The following is a 22,248-nucleotide window of genomic DNA, read 5'->3' as shown; positions in this document are numbered from 1 at the left end:
TCCATGGGGATGTATGCAGAACTATACAGCTTTACAGTTACAAACTTCCACCTCCCTGTCTTATTCCCAATTTTATTTTTTACTGAGATCTATTTTCAATTGACTTTATACACATATGAATAAGTCTATGTTAAGTAAAGCATTCAACAAATAGTATGAAGGAAAAAAAAAAACTGCTCCTCGAAAGTCAAGACAAGGGCTATTCAAGTCATTGCTTCTTGTGGTGTCAATTCCTTTTCTACAGCTTTCCTTTTTGGTGCTCTATTAGTTATCACGGATCAGGGAGAACAAACGATATTTGTCCCTTTGGAACTGGCTTATTTCACTGAGTGTGATGTTTTCCAGATGCATCCATTTTGTTGCAAATGACTGGATTTCATTTTTTTTTTTACTGTGTGTACTATTCCATACTGTACATATCCCATACTTTCTTTATCCAGTCTTTAGTTGACAGGCATTTAGGTTGATTCCATGTCTTAGCAATTGTGAATTGAGCTGCAATAAACATGGGGGTGCTGATAACTCTTTTATTTACTGATTTTGTTTCCCTTGGGTAAATTCCCAGGAGTGGGATTGCTGGGTCATATGGTAGGTCAATATTCAGATTTCTTTTTTTTTTTTAAAGATTTATTTATTTATTTGAAAGTCAGAGTTACACAGAGAGAGGAGAGGCAGGGAGAGAGAGAGGTCTTCCATCTGATGGTTCACTCCCCAATTGGCCGCAATGGCTGGAGTTGTGCCGATCTGAAGCCAGAAGCCAGGACCTTTTTCTGGGTCTCCCACATGGGTACAGGGGCCCAACACTTGGGCCATCTTCTACTGCTTTCCCGGGCCATCCGGTCCCAGGCTTTTCTTTTTTGGGAGGGTCTTTGTTACTGATTCAATTTCTGTCTTGGTTATGGGTCTGTTTGTTTTCTGTGTCTTCATGGCTTAATTTAGGTAGGTTGTATCTGTCTAAGAATCTATCCATTTCTTCTAGGTTTCCCAGTTTGTTGGCCTACAACTCTTTGTAGTAATTTCTGTTGATTCCTTTTATTTCTGTGGTGTCCGTTTTTACATTTCCTTTTTCAGCTCTAATTTTATTGGTTTGGGTCTTCTCCCTTCTTTTTTGGTTAGTTGGGCCAGTGGTGTGTCAATTTTGCTTATTTTTTCAAAAAACCAGCTCTTCATCTTGCTGATCTTTGTATTGTTTTTTTGGTTTGAATTTTGTTGATTTCTTCTCTAATTTTAATTATTTCTTTTCTCCTACGAGTTTTGGGTTTGGTTTGCTGTTGTTTTTCTAGATCCTTGAGATGCAGTGATAGCTCATTTATTTGGTGCCTTTGTAATTTCTTGATGTAGGCACCTATTGCTATAAACTTTCCTCTTAACACTGTTTTTGCTGTCTCCCATAAGTTTTTAAATGTTGTATTGTCATCTTCATTTGTTTCCATAAATATTTTGATTTCTGTTTTGATTTCTTTTATGACCCACTGTTCATTCAGGAGTGTGTTGTTCAGTTTCCAAGTATTTGCATATGTTCTAAAGATTCCTAAGTTACTGATTTCCAGCTTCATTGCATTGTTGTCTGAGAAGATGCATGGTATGATTTTGATTTTTTTGAATTTATTGAGACTTGGTGTGTGGCCTTGCATGTAGTGAATCCTAGAGAAAGTTTCATGCACTGGTGAGAAGAATGTGTATTCTGCAAGTGTAGGATGAAAAGTTCTGTAGATATCTGTTAGGTCCATGTGGTCTATTAGTGTCAGTTAACTGTTATTTCCTTGCTGATTTTCTGTCTGATTGACCTGTCCATTGCTGAAAGTGGGGTATTAAAGTCCCCTTTTACTAGTGTATTTGAGTCTATGTCTTTCATTAGATTCCTTAATATTTCCTTTTAAATAGTCAGGTGCCCTATAATTAGGTACATATATGTTTATAATAGTTACATCTTCCTCTTGAATTAATCCCTTAATCATTACATAGTGCCCTTCCTTGTCTCTTTTAACAGTTTTCCTGTTAAAGTCTATTTTGATGATACTTAGATGGCTACATCACTCCCCCCCCCCCCTTTATTTTTTGGTTCCTGTTAGCATGAATATCTTTTTCCATCTTTTCACTTTCATTCTGTGTGCATCTTTGTTGGTGAAATGTGTTTCTTATAGGCAGCAAGTAGATTTTTTTTTTAAATCTGTTTAGCCAATCTGTGTCTTTTAACTGGATGAGTCAAGGCCATTTACATTCAAGGTGACTATTGATAAGCAATGACTTTACCCTGCCATTTATCCAAAAATATTCCTATTTTTTACTTTGAATTTCCCTTATACCTTTACTGGGAGATTTCCTTCCTTTACCTTCTTTCATAGTGATGACCATATTTCTGTGTTTACAGGTGCAGCACATCCTTAAGCATCTTTTGCAGGGCTAGACAGATGGTGACAAATTCTTTCAATTTCTGTTTGTTATGAATGGTCTTTATTTCACTTTCATTCATAAATCAGAGTTTTCCAGGTATAGCATTCTGGGTTGACAGTGTTTTCCCTTAAGACTTGGACTATATCTCACCATTCTCTCCTAGCCTGTAGGGTTTCTGATGAGAAGTCTGCTGTGAGTCTAATTGGAGATGCTCTGAAAGTAATTGCATTTCTCTTGTGAATATTTTAGAATCTTTTCTTTATGTATTAACATGGAGAATTTGATTACAGTGTGTTGTGTTGAAGATCATTTCTGGTCATGTCTATTAGGAGTTCTGTGTGCTTCCTTACTTGGATGTCCCTTTCTTTCTCCAAATTAGGGAAGTTTTCTGTTATTATTTCACTAAAAAGGTCGTCTAATCCTTTCTCTCTTTCCATGCCTTCAGGAACTCCTAAAACCTCTACGTTGGTTGTTTGATAATATCCTATAGATTACCAATGATGTTCTTTAGTTTTCTAATTTCTTATTTTTGGTCTGAATGTATAATTTCCTTTGCTTTTTTTCCTAAATCGGATATTCTTTCATCTGCTTCACCGATTCTGTTGTTAAGGTTTTCCACTGTGTTTTTTATTTGTCCTATTGAATTCTCCAATCCCAAGATTCATTTTGATTTCTCTTTAAGATATCAATTTTGTGGGAGAAATTTTCTTTCATGCCATGTATGGATTTCAGTAGTTCATGTATTTGCTTCTGATTACTTCTATGTAATCTTACAATGAATTTTTTGAATTCCATTTCTGGCATTTCTTCAATCTCATCATCTTCACAATCTAGTATTGAAGTGTTGTGTTCTTTTAGTCCAATCTTCCTTATTCTTGTTTCTTGAATTGTTGCATTTGTTATTCGGCATTTGTGGTGATACTTGTTGTTTTCTTCTTTCTTTTTTCACTGCGGCAGCTTTTATTTTTGTACTGTTCCTCTGTAAATTAGTGGAGTGTCTGTTTTCAGTGAATACCTAGAGACATGTAGTGGCCCTGCCCAGATGAGCTCCTCTCCTCAAAGGAGACCAGTGCCCCATTGCTAGCCAAGTGACTATAATATTCGTCCACTCTGCTCCAAGAACCACACAAAGGATCTGTGTAGTCCTCAGTGTAAGCTCAAGTTCCCAGCAATGTCCCTCACCAGGTAGCCAGGGGACCCTGAGCGTGTGGAGCCTCCCACAGTGACTGCTCCAAGCCCCAGCCACACCATAAGCCTTCCCACACAGCCTCAGTTTTTTCACAGTCCTGGCACACAAGCCTTCCACAGTCATGAGCACCCAGCCCCTATTAGTGCTCCCCATCAGACTCAGGAGTCTGCACTCAGCTGATTGCTGGGTGTGGACATGAGCTGGCACAGCTGTTATGTATGTCCAAAATGGCACCCACTTTCTATTGGCTTCTTACAGGACGCTTTTGCATGGTGATCAGAAAAAAGAAATGTGCCCTTCTTTTTTTTTTTCTCCTATAGTTTGGCAGGTACACCATCCTCCATGGGGCTCCAAGCCAGCTTCCCTGTAGTTTCTTCCTGCAGCTTTATCACCCGTGGCTTGGGCTACTTCAGTCTAGTCTCACTTCACTCTCCAAGGCTGGTATGGAGGTTCTCAGCTGCTGGGGTCCTGAGTTATTGGCATCCATGCCCTTCACGTAGGTCCACAGTGTCCCTCCTATTTGAATAGCGTTTCCTCTGTCATTTCTCCTTAACTCTTCCCTGAGACTGCTCTCTCTCCACTTTTTTTAAACTGTCTTCTCCTAGACTAGAGCAGTAAGCTCCCTCCCTACTCCGCCGTCTTAATCCCCTCACTGATGGTCTTAACATGAAAGAACTTCAGAAAGTTCATGGAAAATGCACATTATGAAAAAATTGCATGGATTTCTTTTTTTTAACACCAAAACAAACTTATTTATTTGAAAGGTAGAGTGAGAGAAAGAGACAGAGAGAAGGAGATATCTCTCTACTGTTTCACTCCCCAGATGGCCACAAAGGCTGAGTCTGGGCCAGGCTGAACCCAGAAGCTTCATCTTGGTTTCTCACATGAGTGGGGGGAGGCATCTTCTATCTTTTCCCAAGTGCATTAGCAGGAATCTGGATCAGGAGTAAAGCAGCCAGGACTTGAGCCAACACTCCGATATGGGATGCTAATGTTGTAAGTGGTGGTTTAACCTACTGTGCCACAATGCTAACTAAACTTTTCTTTTAATTTCATTTTCCCATGTATGCATCAGACCTTATTTGTCAGCTTAGTAGCAGGGAAAAGTTAGTTATCAGCTGATTGGCAAGGAGGGAACATGGGATTTTGGAGTGAATCTAAAGCTAATCCTGCTGAATTCTTGATTAGGTTTAAGGATGATTCCCTAGGTGTCTTTGCTATCTCCTGTACCATCACCAATGGCAGGCAGCACATGACCCATGTATTGTAGACTTCAGTAGTTTAGCTGCTTCTGTTGATGCAAAATGGAGGCTTGTACATTTAGTGCACCCCTTTCAAGCAAAGCACTTGGATTCAATCTGAATTGAAAATCTTTTTTGAGAAAACAGTTTTTAAAAATAGGTGATTGGGGGCCAACGTTGTAGCATAGTGAGTAAAACTGCTATCTGTGATGCATGGCATCCCGTTTGGATGCCGGTTTATGTCCTGGCTGCTTCATTTCCAATCCAGCTCCCTGCTAATGGCCTGTGAAAAACAGCAGAGGGTGGCCCAAGTGCTTGGGTCCCTGCCACCTATGTGGGAGATGTGGAAGAAGCTCCTAGCTCCTGGCTTTGGCCTTGCTCAACCCTGGCCATGGTGGCCATCTGGAAGAGTGAACCAGCAGATGGAAGATATCTCTGTCTCTGTCTCTGTCTCTGTCTCTCTCTCATTCTCTCTCTTTCTCCTCCTCTATCTCTGGAACTCTGACTTTCAAATAAATAAATAAATCTTACAAAAAATAGATTTTGGGGATCAGGGTGTAACTGTTTGGCACAGTGCTTAGGATGCTGCTTGGAATGCCATATCCCATAATGGAATGCCTGGGTTTGAGTCCTGGCTCTTCTTCTGATTCCAGCTTCTTGCTAACGTACTTCCTGGGAGGCAGCAGGTAATGGCTGATGTACTTGTGTACCTGCCATTCATGTGGAATATCTAGACTGAGATTTGAGCCCTGGCTTCAGCTTGGCTCAGCCCTGGCTGTTGTAGGCATTTGGAGAATGAATCAGTGGTATGGAAAAATCTCTGTCTCTCACTGCCTTTCAAATAAAATTAAAATATGTAAATTTTTTAAAAGGTGATAGTTTAAGGTTCTAGTTCCTAGCATAGAGTCTGTGGGCATTCAGCATATCCTGGGTTAGTATGTGAATGAGCCATGTACGTTATGTCATATATATTTTTAAAATCTCATTTCATTTCTTTATTCAACAAGTATTTACTGACAACTCAGTATGTATCAGGTACTATTCTTAGTGAACTCATCAGGCAGACATCCCTGTGTCATGAAGCTTGGATTCCTTTGAATAGCTCAGTTTGCTTTCCACTGTCTTCTGATTTAATGTCCATGCTAACAGCCCCTTCTGCCCATGTTTGGGTTTTAAGGCTGAGAAGGACTCTGCCAGCACTGACCCGTACCACTGCCTCGCGGACTTCATTGCTCCCTTACATTCTGGAATCCGTGACTACCTGGGCCTGTTTGCTGTTGCCTGCTTTGGGGTGGAAGAGCTGAGCAAGGCCTATGAAGATAATGGTGATGACTACAGCAGCATCATGGTCAAGGCACTGGGGGATCGGCTGGCAGAGGTGAGACTACGGCAGTGCACTGAGGCGGGGTCCAGGTGGTGGGGAGCCCATGAGAGGTGCCAGAAAACTGATCAGCCATGTGAACCAGTGTCCTTTATTTACCTTGAGTCACATGCTGCTGGCTTTAACATTACACGTACTTTTAAATTGTGTATTGTCAGACAGTTCTCATATATCATCTTTTTGGCAAAAAAGAACCTTCCAGCTTGCCATAGTTGGCTGTTGTCCTTACAGCTTCGACCTTTTTGCCTTATCTCTGATGACTTCTGTTGTCTGTTGTGATGTACTCCAAAAAATTAAAAACAGATTTCTGTTTGAGGGCCTCTCATTCTAATGTTATTTTCTGTAGATTCTTTATCATCTTCTGCATGGAATGTGATATCTGAGGCTTAGGGGAGATACTCTTCTTGTGGTGAACAGTGGAAGAAGTAGCAGCTGGTTTTTATAATGAAACGGGTTTATAGTTCCTCTACTGCTTTTTTTAGCCATTGCAACTGCAGACTGACCTTCAGGGAAATCTTTAAGTTAAAAGGCCTAGCATCCCCAGGTCATTAAATATGACACTTCAGAACTCAGGTTGAGGCCAAAATTGAGCTGCATAGCAGCTAATGAAGGGACAAACAAATCAAGAATCTAGCCTGAGGTCTCCTCTTGACAGGTTTGCCTGGCCTGGCTATGGTTCAGGTGAGAGGCTGCTCTGGCTGACTTTGATTCAGTGGGTGGAGGCCACACTGAAGCTCTGAGCTCCTTGCTCTGCCTAACCACACTGGGTGCTGTGGGTTTCCAGGCCTTTGCAGAAGAGCTCCATGAAAGGGTTCGCAGAGAATTGTGGGCTTACTGTGGCAGTGAGCAGCTGGATGTTGCAGACCTGCGCAGGCTACGGTATGAGGGCATCCGCCCCGCTCCTGGCTACCCTAGCCAGCCTGACCACACTGAGAAGCTCACCATGTGGAGACTTGCCAACATCGAGGAGTCCACAGGTGTGTACCGGGAAGTGGTGGGCTCCTATCTTTTCTTACTTAAGTAAACTTTAATAAAAGTAATGGCATGTATAGTTAAAATTTTTTTTTAAACTAAGAAGGGTTTATAATTAAATCATCCCTTGTCCTTTCTCACTTAGCTATTTCTTCTGATCTTTTACTCCTGTGTTAATAGTATTCTTATAGCACCATTTTTGGATTTATCAGCTTAAATTACTTCCTCTTGACCTGTAACGAAATTTAGCTTACTTATACCAACTCATGTTATTGGTGCACTAGTGTCTTCATCCTTCCCTTGGAGGCTGTCCTTTGTCCTGTCTGAAATTTCACCTGCCTCATGCTCTTAATGCTTGTTAATTGTGTCTTTGGAAACTAGTCTTGCAGAACTCCCAACTTTCCCTTCCTCTTTTCTCTTTACTTTTATACTTTTATTAAGATTTGTGGTTTTGTGTTATCATAATTCCTCTTAGGTTTTGTCTGTGTGTTGATTCTGATCATTGAAAATGAACAATTACTGTGTTCCTTTTTGAGACAAAGACCAGGGCACCCAGCCTTAGTGTTGTGGGCCCAAGGTAGAATTGCTCATGGTTCTGTGTATGTTGTTGCGTGCATGTGCCCATTCTAGTCCTTACTGCATGGTTGCTGTAGCTGAGATGAGCCAGGCTAAGTTCATAGTTTTTAGTGGACTTAATTAAGAGTATGATACCAAAGCTGACAAAGGAATCTGTATTTAAATGAGGAGCTGTCAGCTCTGTTGAATCTGCATCAGCAGGAACAACAACTGATTCCAGGAGTCATGAGATCTGGGTTCAAGTCCTCTAGCCCATAAGCTAGCTGGGTCACCTTTGGCAAGTCACTCAGTCTTGTTCAGTTTCCTTGTCCACAACATGAGTGGCGTAGAAGATACAGTGTTTTTTCAGCCAGTGCCACAGCTCAATAGGCTAATCCTCCACCTGCGGTGCCGGCACACGGGGTTCTAGTCCCGGTCGGGGCGCCGGATTCTGTCTCGGTTGCCCCTCTTCCAGTCCAGCTCTCTGCTGTGACCCGGGAGTGCAGTGGAGGATGGCCCAAGTGCTTGGGCCCTGTGCCTGCATTGGAGACCAGGAGAAGCACCTGGCTCCTGGCTTTGGATCAGTGTGGTGCGCCGGCTGCGGCGACCATTGGAGGGTGAACCAATGGCAAAAGGAAGACCTTTCTCTCTGTCTCTCTCTCACTGCCCACTCTGCCTGTCAAAAAAAAAAAAAAAAAAAGATACAGTCTTTCTTGATCCCTTTAAGTTCTCAGATCTCAGTAGAAAATGTCTCATCTTTCTCAGTGCTGTTGTAGGCTCGTGCTTCACTATAAACGAGTCTTGGTCATTCCTAGTGTCAGTAGCTCACAGAACCTGTGGAGAGCTGTTTAGATGGTGCTCTCATCTCCTGGGCCTCAGAAGGCCCAGGCTTAGGAGCAAACAAATTGGGGTAGCAAATATGGAGATAAAGGATCTTGGACTCTAGGTTAAGAGTAAAGAGAGTCTTTTCCAGGTCTGCCCCCATGGGTTAGAGGAGACCTGCATGTCCTGAATTTGTTTATCGATCTGGCAAGAATTTGCTAGACTTGTCTGTCACTTTCATGCTGTGCTGTGTGTCTGCTGAGTTCACTTTTATCCACTTGTTCAAGGAGAGTTCATTGAGTGCTTGCCAACTGCTAGGCCCTGTGTTATGCACTGAGTACAGTAAGCATTTTCCTCTGTGTTGCTCTCTTTAGGCATTAGGCTAACAGAATCATTAGCCATGACACCTGCTTCAGCGGTATCAGGTCTCTACTTCTCCAACTTGAAGTCCAAATATTTTGCTGTGGGGAAAATTTCCAAAGATCAGGTAGGTTACATTGTGTGTCGCTTCCTTAGATGCTTATTTTGTTTTAAATGTTTAAATTCCTTAGATGTTTATTTGTTGTGAATGTGAACTTGAATAAAATGAAGGAGTGGGGAAAGTATGAAGAAATTTGTTCCAGTTAATGTCTTAATTAGATTTTAATCCACTACCCCATTTCTGGCTCTCCCCCACACATGTGTGCACAGACACACACACACACCCAGACACACACCCAGTACACACACAAAGCTTCTAAGTATCAGATATTTACTGTGTTTTCCTGCCCAGAAAACAAGGCAACTTGGTGGGCAGATAAATATCTATCTCCCTATTTCTCAGTAGATTATTATTGTTAAGACAAGAAGTGGAAGGTACTTAATGTTTTTTTGCAGAACCTGTGAAAATTTGGTTCAAAAAGTCTTATCCTTTGGTTTAATACACTCTTTGTAATCTTTTGCAGATTGAGGATTATGCTCTGAGGAAGAACATGTCTGTGGCTGAGGTTGAGAAATGGCTTGGACCCATTCTGGGATATGATACAGACTAACTTTTTTTTTATTTTAACTTTTCGATACTTGATGATCCATAAGGAAATATAAATCCATAGTGCCTTAAAAACCACGAGTAACAATGAGCCTGTGTACCTTGGGTTAACAGTGCCCTGCTGCTGCTTTTGGAAGACTTCGGTGGAACACTTCAGGGGCAGCAGGGTCTTCCTATAGTATCTGGAAAACAAGTTCTGTTCTTGGGGGACCTTGAATGAAGAGCAGCAAGCAAAGCTCTGATGGTGTCTCTGCTCCCTTGGGACAGGCTGGAGCTGGAGGTCTTTTGCATTTCAAAGCAAGTCAACCTACTTTTTTCCATTTTTACCTTGGATCTAAGCAGCCACTTATTTCTCTTTTTTATTTTTTCTTAGGAAAGAAAGCCTGAAACTCAGTTGAATAGAGAATTGTATAGAGAAATGTGACCCTGTGGCAAAATGACACTGTGTGAGAAATGGGGCATTTTAATCTAAGTGGTTACAACAGAAGACTCTGACAGGCAAGAAAGTACAACCCTGCTCTCTCTCCCTGGAAGACCTCATTTTCTAAAGGCTCGATTAAATGGTTGCAGAACTCCCTTTGGCAAAAAGCATGCTCTCACTGCTTGCCTGTCAGAAATACTCACACTGTTTGCCCTAGTGTGGTCAAGTACAGCTAGGCTCTCTCCAAGCATTTTGTCCTCCCATAATTTCATATTCCCCTGCCCTAAGGGGGAGAAAAAAATGAGATAGGGACAGAGAGTGTTTGTTATGGGTGGTTAACATCTTTTAGTCATTTTCAGAATTAAGCAGGTTCTTGGCTGAGCTGTGGTGTCATGTACAGAATTGGACAGGTGGACATTGTAATGCCACTCAGTTCTTCATTTCTCTGTTGTCCCAGCTCTAAACTTAGACAGTTGAAGAATAGCTCACTGATTTGTGTTTTAAGGGAAATGATTAAGAACATGGACTTTGAAGTCAGACATACTTAGATTCAGGTTTCAGCTTTGCCACTTAAATACTGAGTGAAGTTGGTAAATTCCTTAAGCTTCCCAACACCATTTTCTCATGTGCAAAATGATAACAGTGCTATTAGTCTGTATCTTACGGCATGAGCTGCAGGTTAAACAGTGATGCCCAGGACATTTAACATGGTATCTGGTACACAGTATCTGCTTAATAAATGGAAGCTTCTGTAGAGCTCTGTTGGTGGCCCCTCAGACTCAGAGCGTAGGAGGAGCTCATGGAAACGAATATAAGAGATCAATGGATTTGAAAAAACAGTGGGGGAAATGCATGTCGTCATGACTAGATTGAATATGCTAGGTACCATTTTTTTTAGGATTAAAATACGATATAACACTGGCTGGGACAGAGAAGCTGCCTCCTATGCCACCAACACCATTGATGCTCACTGGAGTGACCACCCTTCTCCCTCACCTCTTGTGATATATACCTGCCTTGCCCTGAGAGCAGTAATATCAGCTGTACATGCAGGCACAGTGGAGGGAGAGGGGGAAAAAGAACTTGGGAAGTGGCCATTCTGCATATCCATAGTGGATATACATTTTTCTTGCAGAATAGCATGCATTTTCAGCATTGCTTGTCCTTAAGAATTGTGTTCTTTCATATATTTAACTTGTGCTGAATAGAGACTTGAACCTCATGTCCTGAGACACTTCTTTGGTGGATTTGTCTTAGTTGATGCCTCTTACATGGCAAATATGTTATTTAGATGTTGATACATTCTTCTATGAGAAGAAATAACTTCAAATATCTTAGTGTGTTTTATCTGAATGGTAACTAGGAGTCTCCTGATTTCATTAAATATTTATAATATCTTTTCCTGGCTGGTTGTGAGATGGAATGTTTTCCTTAAGTGGGTTGTTTTAATCACAATTTGAATATCTTTTTTCCTAAAAACAAAAGCAGTTTGTGCAAGTCCACATACCTATCTATTAATGAACAAAGATGAACTACAACTTGAAAACATCCTCCTTGGTTTATTTTAGGTATGCCAGAAATACAGAACTTCGAAAGCAGGTAGTAAACTTTCTGAACCCAGGGTCTTCACACTGGTGATTGCACACCCAGAACCTGTCTGTATCATCAACATCTGTGACTGTGACATAAACTTACTCTCTTTACTTCCAGGTTTGTTTTTATTTTTCTCTCTAAAGAAACATATTTGGAATCATACCCACTCTGTTGCTTCTTCTGCAGTCTGTACTGAGAAGGTTGATTTGTGGGGTGATGGTTGAGGTCAGGGTTTATTACACCCTATTTCCCCTTTGCACTCCTATGCTAGAGGCCATCCTCCATGCACAGGTGAACTCAGAGTGTAGTTAACCTGCTTTAGATTTCTCTTAGGCATGCCCTCAGTGAGTATCTGAGTGCCTGCCTTGAGCCAGTTACCTTCTCCCATTCTCCCCCTACTCCAGTGAAGTTAGGTTTCTATACCCATCCTTCCTGCTACCAATGACTTGTATTTGTTAGATCCAGTGGACTTTCTGATGCCTAGCTTTTTAATTTTTTCTTTGTGATTTTGGACAGTATTAACCCCTTAAAAACTCTCCTTTCCCCATTCTCCTTGACAGTAATCTGTTGGTTAACCTTTCACGTTTCTGATAATTTCACAGCCCTTTTCATGGTTTTCTCTTGTTCTACTCGCTGTATCCTCATGTCCCTGAAGATCTGCCATTAGTTGCTTTATTAGTCTGGATAGTGTCAGTGGGCAGTCTCATCCAGTCATCATCTCCAGGGAGCTCCATCTGGACTCTTGTCTGTTGAAGAACGTAATTTATAATCCAACAGCTCCTCCAGGAGGATGTGCAGACATCACAAAGCCATCGTACCCCAAGCCACTGTCATCTTATTTTTCTTCAATTCTTGATGTATGCAATAATAAATAATGGTACCACCACCTAAGCAGCAACCTCAGGCTCACCCTGTATCTTTCCTGGAGTATTGCAGTTATCTCAAAAATTGGCACAATAAAGACATACTTATTCTACGTTAGCTGGGTTGGGGGTAGACATACTCAGGGAAAGCAGTAGTTGAGACCTGATCCGGGACTTGAAGGGTATAGATCAAGAAGCAGGAAGGGTGGGGGGATCCAAAGAAAAAGCAGTCTATTAGGGATTAATGAGGTATCCTGTCTCCCCAAATTGATCTGTAGGTTTAATGCCATTTCCAACAGAAATTCCAACAGAGCTTATGGTAACAAACAGATATTTAAGTTTATGTGGAACAGCAAAGAACTAAGAATGGCCAAATGTTTCTAAGAATGTAGAAGCTGAAGGAACTTAAGCAATAATTAAGTTTTGTTAGGAGTTGGTATAATACCTGTTTATAGAGGTAGGCAATCTGAATGGTGGAACAAAATGAGGAGCCTGGAAACTAACCCGTGCTTATGTTGACCTTTGCCATGAAAGTGGCTTGGCACTTTAGTGGAGACAAAATAGTACCAGTACGGGATCCTCCATGGGGGGAAAATAAATTCAGTTTTTGAGCAACATCAATTCCAAGAGTTTTAGCACAAAAAGCAAAAGTTGTAAATGTTTGTGTTAAAAAAAAATCACTTCTGGGCAGGAAAGAATCTTTTGAGACATAAAGCAATGCCCATAAAAGAAATGATAATTAAGGCCGGCGCTGTGGCTTAACAGGCTAATCCTCCGCCTTGCGGCGCCGGCACACCAGGTTCTAGTCCCGGTTGGGGCGCCGGATTCTGTCCCGGTTGCCCCTCTTCCAGTCCAGCTCTCTGCTATGGCCCGGGAGTGCAGTGGAGGATGGCCCAAGTGTTTGGGCCCTGCACCGGCATGGGAGACCAGAAGAAGCTCCTGGCTCCTGGCTTCGGATCAGTGCGATGTGCCGGCCGCAGCGGCCATTGGAGGGTGAACCAACGGCAAAAGGAAGACCTTTCTCTCTGTCTCTCTCTCTCACTATCCACTCTGCCTGTCAAAAAAATTTAAAAAAAAATAATAATAATAATTAAATCAGCTCTTAAAACTGAGGACTTAGCATTAAGCAAATCAACAATTTAAGTGAGAAGATAGGCTATGACTTGAGAATACCTATTTAGAAGCAAATAATATAGAGAGAATTTATGTTTTAAAAAATTTATAGAAAACATTGTAAGAGGCATTTCACAGAAGAGAAAATATCTAGGGACTATAAACTAGTAGAAGTATATCCCACAGCATTTGTGATCATTGAAATATGAACTGAGATCACAATGAGATTCTATTGTACATCCTGCAGACTTTGCAAACTTTGGATCCAACAGTACCAGGTGTTAAAGAAGATCTATGGGAACTCCATTTGTTGTTATAGGTGTGGGTGTATAAATCATGGCTTTAGTAAATTATACTTCAAAGCTGGAAGTTTGCAGCCCTAATGATCTAGCTTCTGAATCCCAGTTGTGTCCAATAGATTTGCATGTGGCCTCCAGGTGGAATGTACAAGAATATTGATAGTAATATATTCATAAAGGTTATTGGAAAATGAAATATATATTTGGATACAATAGAAAGGGTAAACAAATTAGGTATATTCACCCTAAGGGATATTCAATAGTGAAAATTAGTGAACTACTTTATACCTCACAATAAGGATGAATCTCAGAAAATATTATGGGGGGCCCAGCACTTTGGTGTAGTGGGTAAAGCTGATGCCTGCAGTGTGGACATCATCTGGGTGCCAGTTTGAGACCTGCCTGCTCCTCTTCTGATCCAGCTCTCTGCTATGGCCTGGGAAAGCAGTAGAAGATGGCCCAAAAGCTCGGGCCTCTGCACCCTCGTGGGGGACCCTAAAGAAGCTCCTGGCTTCAGATCGCCCAGCTCCAGGCATTGCAACCATTTGGGGAGTGAACCAGTGGATGGAAGATCTCTTGTTTTCTCTCTTTCTCCCTCTGCCTCTGCCTCTGCCTCTCGGTAACTCTGCCTTTCAAATAAATAAATAAATCTTTAAAATAAATACTAAGGGAAAACACCCAAGACCACATATTGTATGGTACTATTTTTATTGAGCTCAAAAACAAGCTAAACCAAAGAATGTATTGTCTTAAGTATACATATGTGATAAAGCTATGTTGTAAAAAAAAAAAAAGTAACAATAATAAACCAATGTTTAGCATAGTTGATTCCCTATGGAAGAAGAAAGTGGAAGAGACAGAGGAACACATAGGTTGATGCAGGTTATGAGGAATGTTCTATTTCTTAGGTGATAGGATTATGTGTGTTTGCTATATACTGTATTACACATTGTAACTGTTACATAATATACAATTTTATGTGTGTTAAATATGTTTGTACTTAATGTATATATTAAATATGTTGTAAGAATAATAAAGGTAATATGGAATCATAACCCAAAATCTGGTATGGCAGTTTTGTATATGTATAAATCAGATACCTTTTTTCTTTTGAAGAAGGGAAGAACGTTTTAGCCAGAGTGAACAGCAGGTATGAAGGCGGTGGGGTGAGAGAGTAGTGCATTTGTGTGCCTGCCAGTAACTCCCAGATACCAGGTTTTTGTGGGTAATTTGATGGCAGAACCATTTGCAAAGACAGAGATTAGAGGAGGGGAGAAGAGATGAGTTTTGGAGAGGTTTGACATGAATATGTAACTTTGAAATTTCCTTAGAATTGGGAGACTTCAACCTGGAGATGGAGGTCAGGTAATAGATGTGGCTAGCATGACTTCTGGAACATGAAGGGAAGAGAATCCAAGATGGACCTTGCTAGAAGCATAGGGAACAGGGAGGAGTTTGAACCAAAGGAGGAGCAGTTTTGGATTAAAGGAATCCAGGAAGGATAGTCAATGTCAGGGAAGGAAGAGAGGATTTCAAGGTTTGTCTCCAGGACCTATTGCTTTAAAGAGTGTGGGAAGGGCATCGAGAAAGCCCTTCTCATGGGTGAACCTTGTAAGAACAGCTTCATAGGACCAGGGGACCCCTGCAGGATGTAGTGGGTTGAAGACTGAGTGAAAGATGAGGGAGATTTGTTGGTTAAAGATTGGAAGGGAAGATAGAATTGAGACAGTGCTTCATATAGAGAAGGGCTTTTATGCCTAATGCAAAGTACCAATACTGAGGGCTGCACCCAGTGCAGAATCTTAAAAAATCTTTTTCGATCTAACTTCTAGAGAGACTGGACTTCATCTACCAATCAATGCCACTGGAAACCTGGGATTGCTGTGTACTCTAATGGTGTCTACTAATGTTCCCTGTGTCTGGAATAATCTCACTGCATCTCAGCCATGGGCTTCAGGAGAATTTCCCGAGCTAAGTGAAGTGACCCCCTCCTCTTGCTCCATAACACCACGGTGCATGTTTCGTACTGCCCTCCCCAGAACAGTCTAAAGTCCTTAAGGTCAGCTTTGGGACCTTAATCTCTCTCTCTCTTTTTTCTTTTTCTTTTTCTTTTTTTCTTTTTTTTTTTTTTTTTTTTGACAGGCAGAGTTAGTGAGAAAGACAGACAGAAAGGTCTTCCTTCCATTGGTTCACCCCCCAAATGGTCACTACGGCCAGCGCGCTGCGCTGATCCGAAGCCAGGAGCCAGGTGCTTCTCCCTGGTCTCCCATGCGGGTACAGGGCCCAAGGATTTGGGCCATCCTCCACTGCCTTCCCGGGCCACAGCAGAGAGCTGGACTTGAAGAGGAACAACCGGGATAGAATCCAGCGCCCTGACTGGGAATAGAACCCAGGGTGCTGGCGCTGCGGGCAGAGGATTAACCAAGTGAGCTGCAGCACCAGCCCAAGGGACCTTAATCTCATTTTTTTAAAAATTTACAGTTTCTGAAATAGTGCTTAGTTCATGGTAAGTGTTCAGTGAAGGTTGACTTGAATGAAGTTATATCATCATGGGGAACAGGGGTTCTACAGGGAGCTTATTCTCTTACTGGGCCCAGTATTTTGAGACCCAGCTCAAGACCTATAGCATAGTTACTTGTTCCTTAAAGTTTTATTTCCTGAGTGAAGGGGAAGCCATGATGATTTTTCTTGCTCAGAAGGAGGTTGGGTCATAAAAGCCCCAGGATTGGCCCTGCTGATGCTGTCTTTACTACTCCATGAAGATAGCGTGTTGGCAGCCCTGTACAAAATCTGCCTTCCTCCATGGTTGACTTGCTGTGAATCAGCAATGTGTACTGTCAGGTGATAGTACAAAAAGTGTGTTCAGATTCTGTGTTATCTGTGTGTTTAAGGAACTAGGTGCTGGTAAAAGCAATGAAAATGTCTAGAAGGATGCACAAATTCTCAAGTGATTACCTCTAGGGAATGGGGCTGGGGGGCCAGGGTGGGGGGCCTCATAGTTTGGGTAGTTCTCATTCTTTCTGCATTGTTTCAAGTTTTTTCAATAAGCATATATTATTGTACTTTAAAAAAGAAAAACTTGGCAACAAATCTAGCTTGAAATGGATGCTATTTTGAGTCACTTGACTGAAAAGTTAGGATTTAAATAAATTAACTTCCTAAACTCTGTTCCATTTCTTTCCTTTTAAAAAAATTTTAAAAAAGATTTATTTATTTATTTGAAAGGCAGAGTTACAGAGAGAGTTAGGGCAGTATACGGGGTCGGGGGAAGAGAAAAGAGATCTTCCATCCACTGGTTCACTCCCCAGTTGGCCATAATGGCCAGAGCTGGGCATATATAAAACCAGGAGCCAGGATCTTCCTCTGGGTCTCCCATATGAATGCAGGGGCCAAAGGACTTAGGCCATCCTCCACTGCTTTCTCAGGCACATTAGCAGGGAGCTGGATTGGAAGTGGCACAGCTAGGACTCAAATCAGTGCCTATATGGGATACTGGCACTTACCTGCTATACCACAATGCCAGCTGCCCTCCCTTTCCATTTCTTAATACTTGGATTATATCTAATTCCATTACACTCTCCATCATTAGTTTATTTTTTAATTATTTTAATTGTACATAATTAGGGTATGGGGTAATACCACATGTTCAGTGTGTGAAGATCAAATGAATTTTATTTCATTCCATCTCAAACATTTAGTATTTTTTGATGACTAATAATTGTACATATTTATGGGGTACAGTATGACATATATATGTATATATACACACACATACAATGTGTATTGACAATCAATAATATCACTCTCCTTGTCATTACTTTTGATTGGACTTTTGAGCTCCTTCTGTTTGTTCAGAAAACATATATTAGGCTGTTGTGTGACGTGTGGTCACCCCACTGTGCTGCTGTGGAACACTAGGAACTTACTCCTTCTAACTCTGTTTTGGTACCATTATTCGACCTGCCTCTCTCCCTCTTCCCCCAACCCCTTCCCAGCTTCTAGTAATAATCTGTTTGTTTTCAGATTGACATTTTTTTTTTGCTCCCATATATGAAGGAGAATGTGCAGTATTTTATTTATGTCTGATTTATTTCATTCAATATAATATCCTCCAGTTCCATCTGTTTTGCTGCAAATGACAGAATTTCATTCTGGTTTATGGTTGAGTAATATTCCACTGCATTATATGTCTGTCTGTCTGTCTGTCTGTCTATCTATCACTTTTTCTTCATCCATTCATCTGTTGATGGGTATCTTGGTAACTTCTATATTTTGGCTGTTGGAAATCCTGTTGCTGTAAACATGAGAGTGCAGGTATCTCTTTGATACAGTGATTCATTTTCTTTTGAAGGTATACCCAGTAGTGCAATTGCTGGATCATATGTTAGGTATATTTTTAGTGCTTTTAAGGATACTCCATAGTGTCCTTTTATAGTGGCTGTAGTAATTTATATGCCCACCAGCAGAGTATAGGTGTTCCCCTTTCTCCATATCAATTCTTCAAGTGTAACTTTTAAATATGCTTTTAGCTCATCACTTCTGTTTAAGTATTATTTACAGTAGTCCCCCTTTATTCCAAGGCCCCTAGTAGGTGCCTGAAACCAAGGATAATACTGAACCCTGTACTGTATTTAGTCCTGTATATGCACACACAAATTTAATGCTTTCTCCATCTTAACAGAGCACTTAGTCACACAGTGTGGCTGTAACTTTTGCATTTTGAAGAGTGACAGCAAATTTAATGTGAGTTTATTTGTCACAGTTTCATGGATAGATTTGTTCTTATCGTAGATCTTAACATCCTCAGCCTATGAATTCCTTTTTCTTCCCTTATTTAGTTGAGCACTTTTGCCTTTTCACTTAAAGGAGGTGCTTTCTGGCTTCCTTGTGCATATCTGAATTGCCAGCATCAGTACTCTTGTGTTTGGGGGGCATTATTCATCGAAATAAGGATTACTAGAGCACAAGCACTGCAATACCACAACAGTCAATCTAATAGCCCAAGTGGCTACTAGGTGAGTTATGGACAGGTAAGCATGGACAGCATGGTTATGCTGGACAAAGGGATGATGTGCATCCTGGGACATAGATTTCATCATGTTACTCAAAATAGCATTCAGTTTAAAACTTTGAGCTTTTTAAAATTATTTCTAAAAATTCCCATTTAATATTTCAGACCAAAGCTGATCCTGGGTAACTAAACCCACAGAAAGTGAGCCCATGGAGAGGAGGAGACTAGTACAGCCTGATTTTTGCCTAGGAAGGAGTCTCAGGTTAAATGACTTTTGAGACCTTGAAGTTATGTATTCTATGAAATGGAAGAAGTAAAAACCAGACAGACTCATAAATGATGTTCATCATAGTCTCTGCCTTACATAATATGTGTGCAACCTGCTGAGTGTGAAGCTCACAACAGTTGCAAAGGGAACTTTGAGCTTTTCCAGTCCTGTGCATTCTTTCTTGTGGAGAAAAATTGGTACTAGAGAAAAGTGACATTTCATTCCAAGTTATCTGGAAGAATATCTATGCTTATCTATCTTTGATCACATGACATTGTTTTATTTATTTTATGTGTTCAATGGAAATATGTGAAATCCAGTTGTTTTGGAGATAGTGCTAAATATCACTAATTAAAAATATTTTAGCCTGATGTGATAGATTGCTGGTTTTTAAAAATACTCTGTTGAGATGAGCACATGAAGAAAAATTTGAAGGATTCCAAGGGAGAATCTTGGTGTCAAAGTGCTTGGTTATTTTTAAAATAATGTAATTATTTTCAGTAAAGGTAGCAATTCGCTCTAAGACATATTTTAATAGCTTGCCTATTTAAAGCCTTCCTAATAGTCATCAGATTTCTCCCTACAGTGCTGTGGCTAAATACTAAAACACATTTAAAAGCCATTGAGAAGGTTGACATGCAGCAAACCTAAGTGATAACTTGATTATCAGCTGAGCCAGGACTGGTTTCTGGTCTGCAGAATCCCATTTATCTCCACTGGGCCTTCAAATTCATTCAGTCTTGAACAACATTAGGAATCAAATATCAACCAGTGATTAACCAGTGGATACTCTCCCTGCCCTGCATTGTTGAGTTATATGATAGGAGGAAGGAAGTAGGCATATAAGTTTATGTAAGTTTTAAGTTTACTGGTCCATCTGTGAGATTTTTAGTCCATTACAGGTTGGTGTAGAGATGAGTTTGGATACAACCTTTTTTTGTAATTTGAAAAAATTATCAGTAAACCAAAGATAATTTAAAAACTTAATCCTACATCCCACTCTGAGCATTATTGCCCTATAGGTCAAATAACTCAAGAGACAGAACTTGTGTAAGAACTTGTGCTGCAGTTGTTGAAATTGACCATCAATTAACTGGGAAAAAGGGATGAAAACAAACCTTTACTTGAAAGTAGAAACAGGGTATCAGTCCTAGTCCCCATTCTGTTTGATCATGTACAATAGTTAGTTGCAGAGCCAAAAAATTAGCAGTTATTCTGGCTACATAGTTGGAACTAGAATATTGGTTAAATGGGTGAAATCATAGAGGACTGGAAACCAAGAAGCTGGCTAATGCTGTCTAGAGCTGCTTTAGGCAGTCAGGGAGTTCCTGTGTTGCCTAATGAGGAGACAACCACACCGAAGCAAATCTGGCCCATCCCTTTTACTGGTCTTTTTTTTTTTTAAATTATTTATTTGTTTATTTGAAAGTTGGAGTTACACAGAGAGAGAAGGAGAGGGAGAAGGAAAAGGGGGAAGGGGTAAGGGGGAGGAGAAAGGAGAAGAGAGAGGGTGAAGGAGGTCTTCCATCTGCTGGTTCACTCCTCAATTGGCTGCAACTGCTGGAGCTGGGCCAATCCGAAGCCAGGAGCCAGGAGCTTCTTCCAGATCTCCCACATGGGTGCAGGGGCCCAAGGGCTTGGGCCATCTTCTACTGCTTTCCCAGGCCACAGCAGAGAGCTGCTTCAGAAGTGGAGCAGACAGGACTTGAACTGGCGCTAATATGGGATGCCGGCATTGCAAGTGGTGGCTTTACCCGCTATGCCAAAGCACTGGCCCCTTACTGGTCTTTTAAAACCTGCAATTCAATGATCACAGATATTTCTAATGGTGACTCATAAGTATTGCATTATTCCTGCAATACCTTCTGAATCATCAAAGACTCATTAAAATTCAGTACAACTTAAATACATTTTGCCATAGGAATGGCTGTGTTTGAAGTTTAGCTACTCAAGTAGGATAAATGTGATCCCTCCCCTGTAAACAGAATGTGGATTAAGCAGAATTCCTCCTTCCTCCATTTTGCCGGATAGCAGGATATCTTCTGCTGCTATCCATCCCCATGTAGCCAAAGAGGCAAGCCTTACACTGTTTAAACTAGAGAGAGGGATGCTGAAGTAAAGAAAATGGTTTACCAGGGTGAATGAAAAGATGCTGGAGAAGAGTGGTTACAAAATGAGGGAGTGTGTTGTGACAAGGATGTCAGCACAAACCCTGGAAGCTGAAGGGGCTGGTGCATAGCAGGGTTGAGTCATTTAACGCCTTTGACAGGAGGGGGAATGAAAGTGTTAATTTTGGATGATTTGTATCAGAATAGCAGGAGTGTCTGACTTAAGACAGCAGAGTAATTACTGGGTTTTAGCAAATGAAAAGTGAGGTTTGGTTTGGGATGCCACCTTTAAATTTCACTTGGAAAATGTGAAGGGTGTATGGGGATGGGGAAAGTTGAGATTTCTAGACGGAGGGAAGTGTGAGTAAGTTTTGTAAAAGGTTTGATAATATTAGTAGCAAACATTTGTGGGCATATTTAGGAGCAAGGAAGAGTAGTTGAGTCATGACTGCCCTAAAAAATGGGGAGAGAGTGGAAAGGATTGTATTCAAGTACTTTCCTTCTAGCACTAGAGGGATAAAGCGCACCTTCTGTGGGGAAAAGGGTGTGGGTGCTCATTCTGGTGGGAGAGGTGTGTTACTGCCACTGATTTGGCGTTATGAATACCAGCCAATGGTGTGACTTGCTTCAGGTAAAAATCTCAAAGACTCCTACATTTTACAGATTTAATCATTAACCTATTACTAGGGCCAGGCCAAGATTTGCAGCAATAGGGGAGAAACCAGTTACATCCATCTTTTAAACTTCTCTTCCAGCGAGCTCCAGTAATGGTCATGATACTTGAGGAAAGGCTGGCTGGGAAAATTGGTGCTACTCTTGCTTTGGCTGAGATCCCCAAGAGGTGAAATATTTGCCATGATATGGAATTTACATTCATTGATTTCTATGTTCATCCTGTAGTAGGGCTGAATATACAATGGTGGCACAGTAAAATTTCCTGCCCTCATGGAAAGTAATTTCTGCAGTTTGTAGAGAATTGACTTCCTTTGTC

At 41.0% G+C, this 22,248-nt stretch overlaps 1 protein-coding gene across 2 annotated transcripts in view; it reads left to right on the top strand.

Moving 5' to 3' along the window:
• The window catches only part of MTR (5-methyltetrahydrofolate-homocysteine methyltransferase), a 152,101-nt gene extending 137,127 nt beyond the window's left edge, over nt 1-14,974 (top strand). The window contains exons 30-33 of one of the 2 annotated variants that reach the window (XM_062210681.1): nt 6,002-6,202; nt 6,990-7,182; nt 8,929-9,041; nt 9,499-14,974. In XM_062210681.1, the coding sequence (XP_062066665.1) occupies nt 6,002-6,202; nt 6,990-7,182; nt 8,929-9,041; nt 9,499-9,585 (594 nt within the window). In that variant the 3' untranslated portion in view covers nt 9,586-14,974. The remainder of the gene's footprint in view (nt 1-6,001; nt 6,203-6,989; nt 7,183-8,928; nt 9,042-9,498) is intronic. The other variant, XM_062210680.1, reaches the window with a different exon arrangement.
• The last annotated feature ends 7,274 nt before the right edge of the window (nt 14,975-22,248 follow it).

The sequence above is a fragment of the Lepus europaeus genome, chromosome 14 (assembly GCF_033115175.1).
Source record: "Lepus europaeus isolate LE1 chromosome 14, mLepTim1.pri, whole genome shotgun sequence".
NCBI lineage: Eukaryota > Metazoa > Chordata > Mammalia > Lagomorpha > Leporidae > Lepus > Lepus europaeus.
Note: the sequence above shows the minus strand (reverse complement) of the source record. Positions and strands in the feature narration are given on the sequence as shown.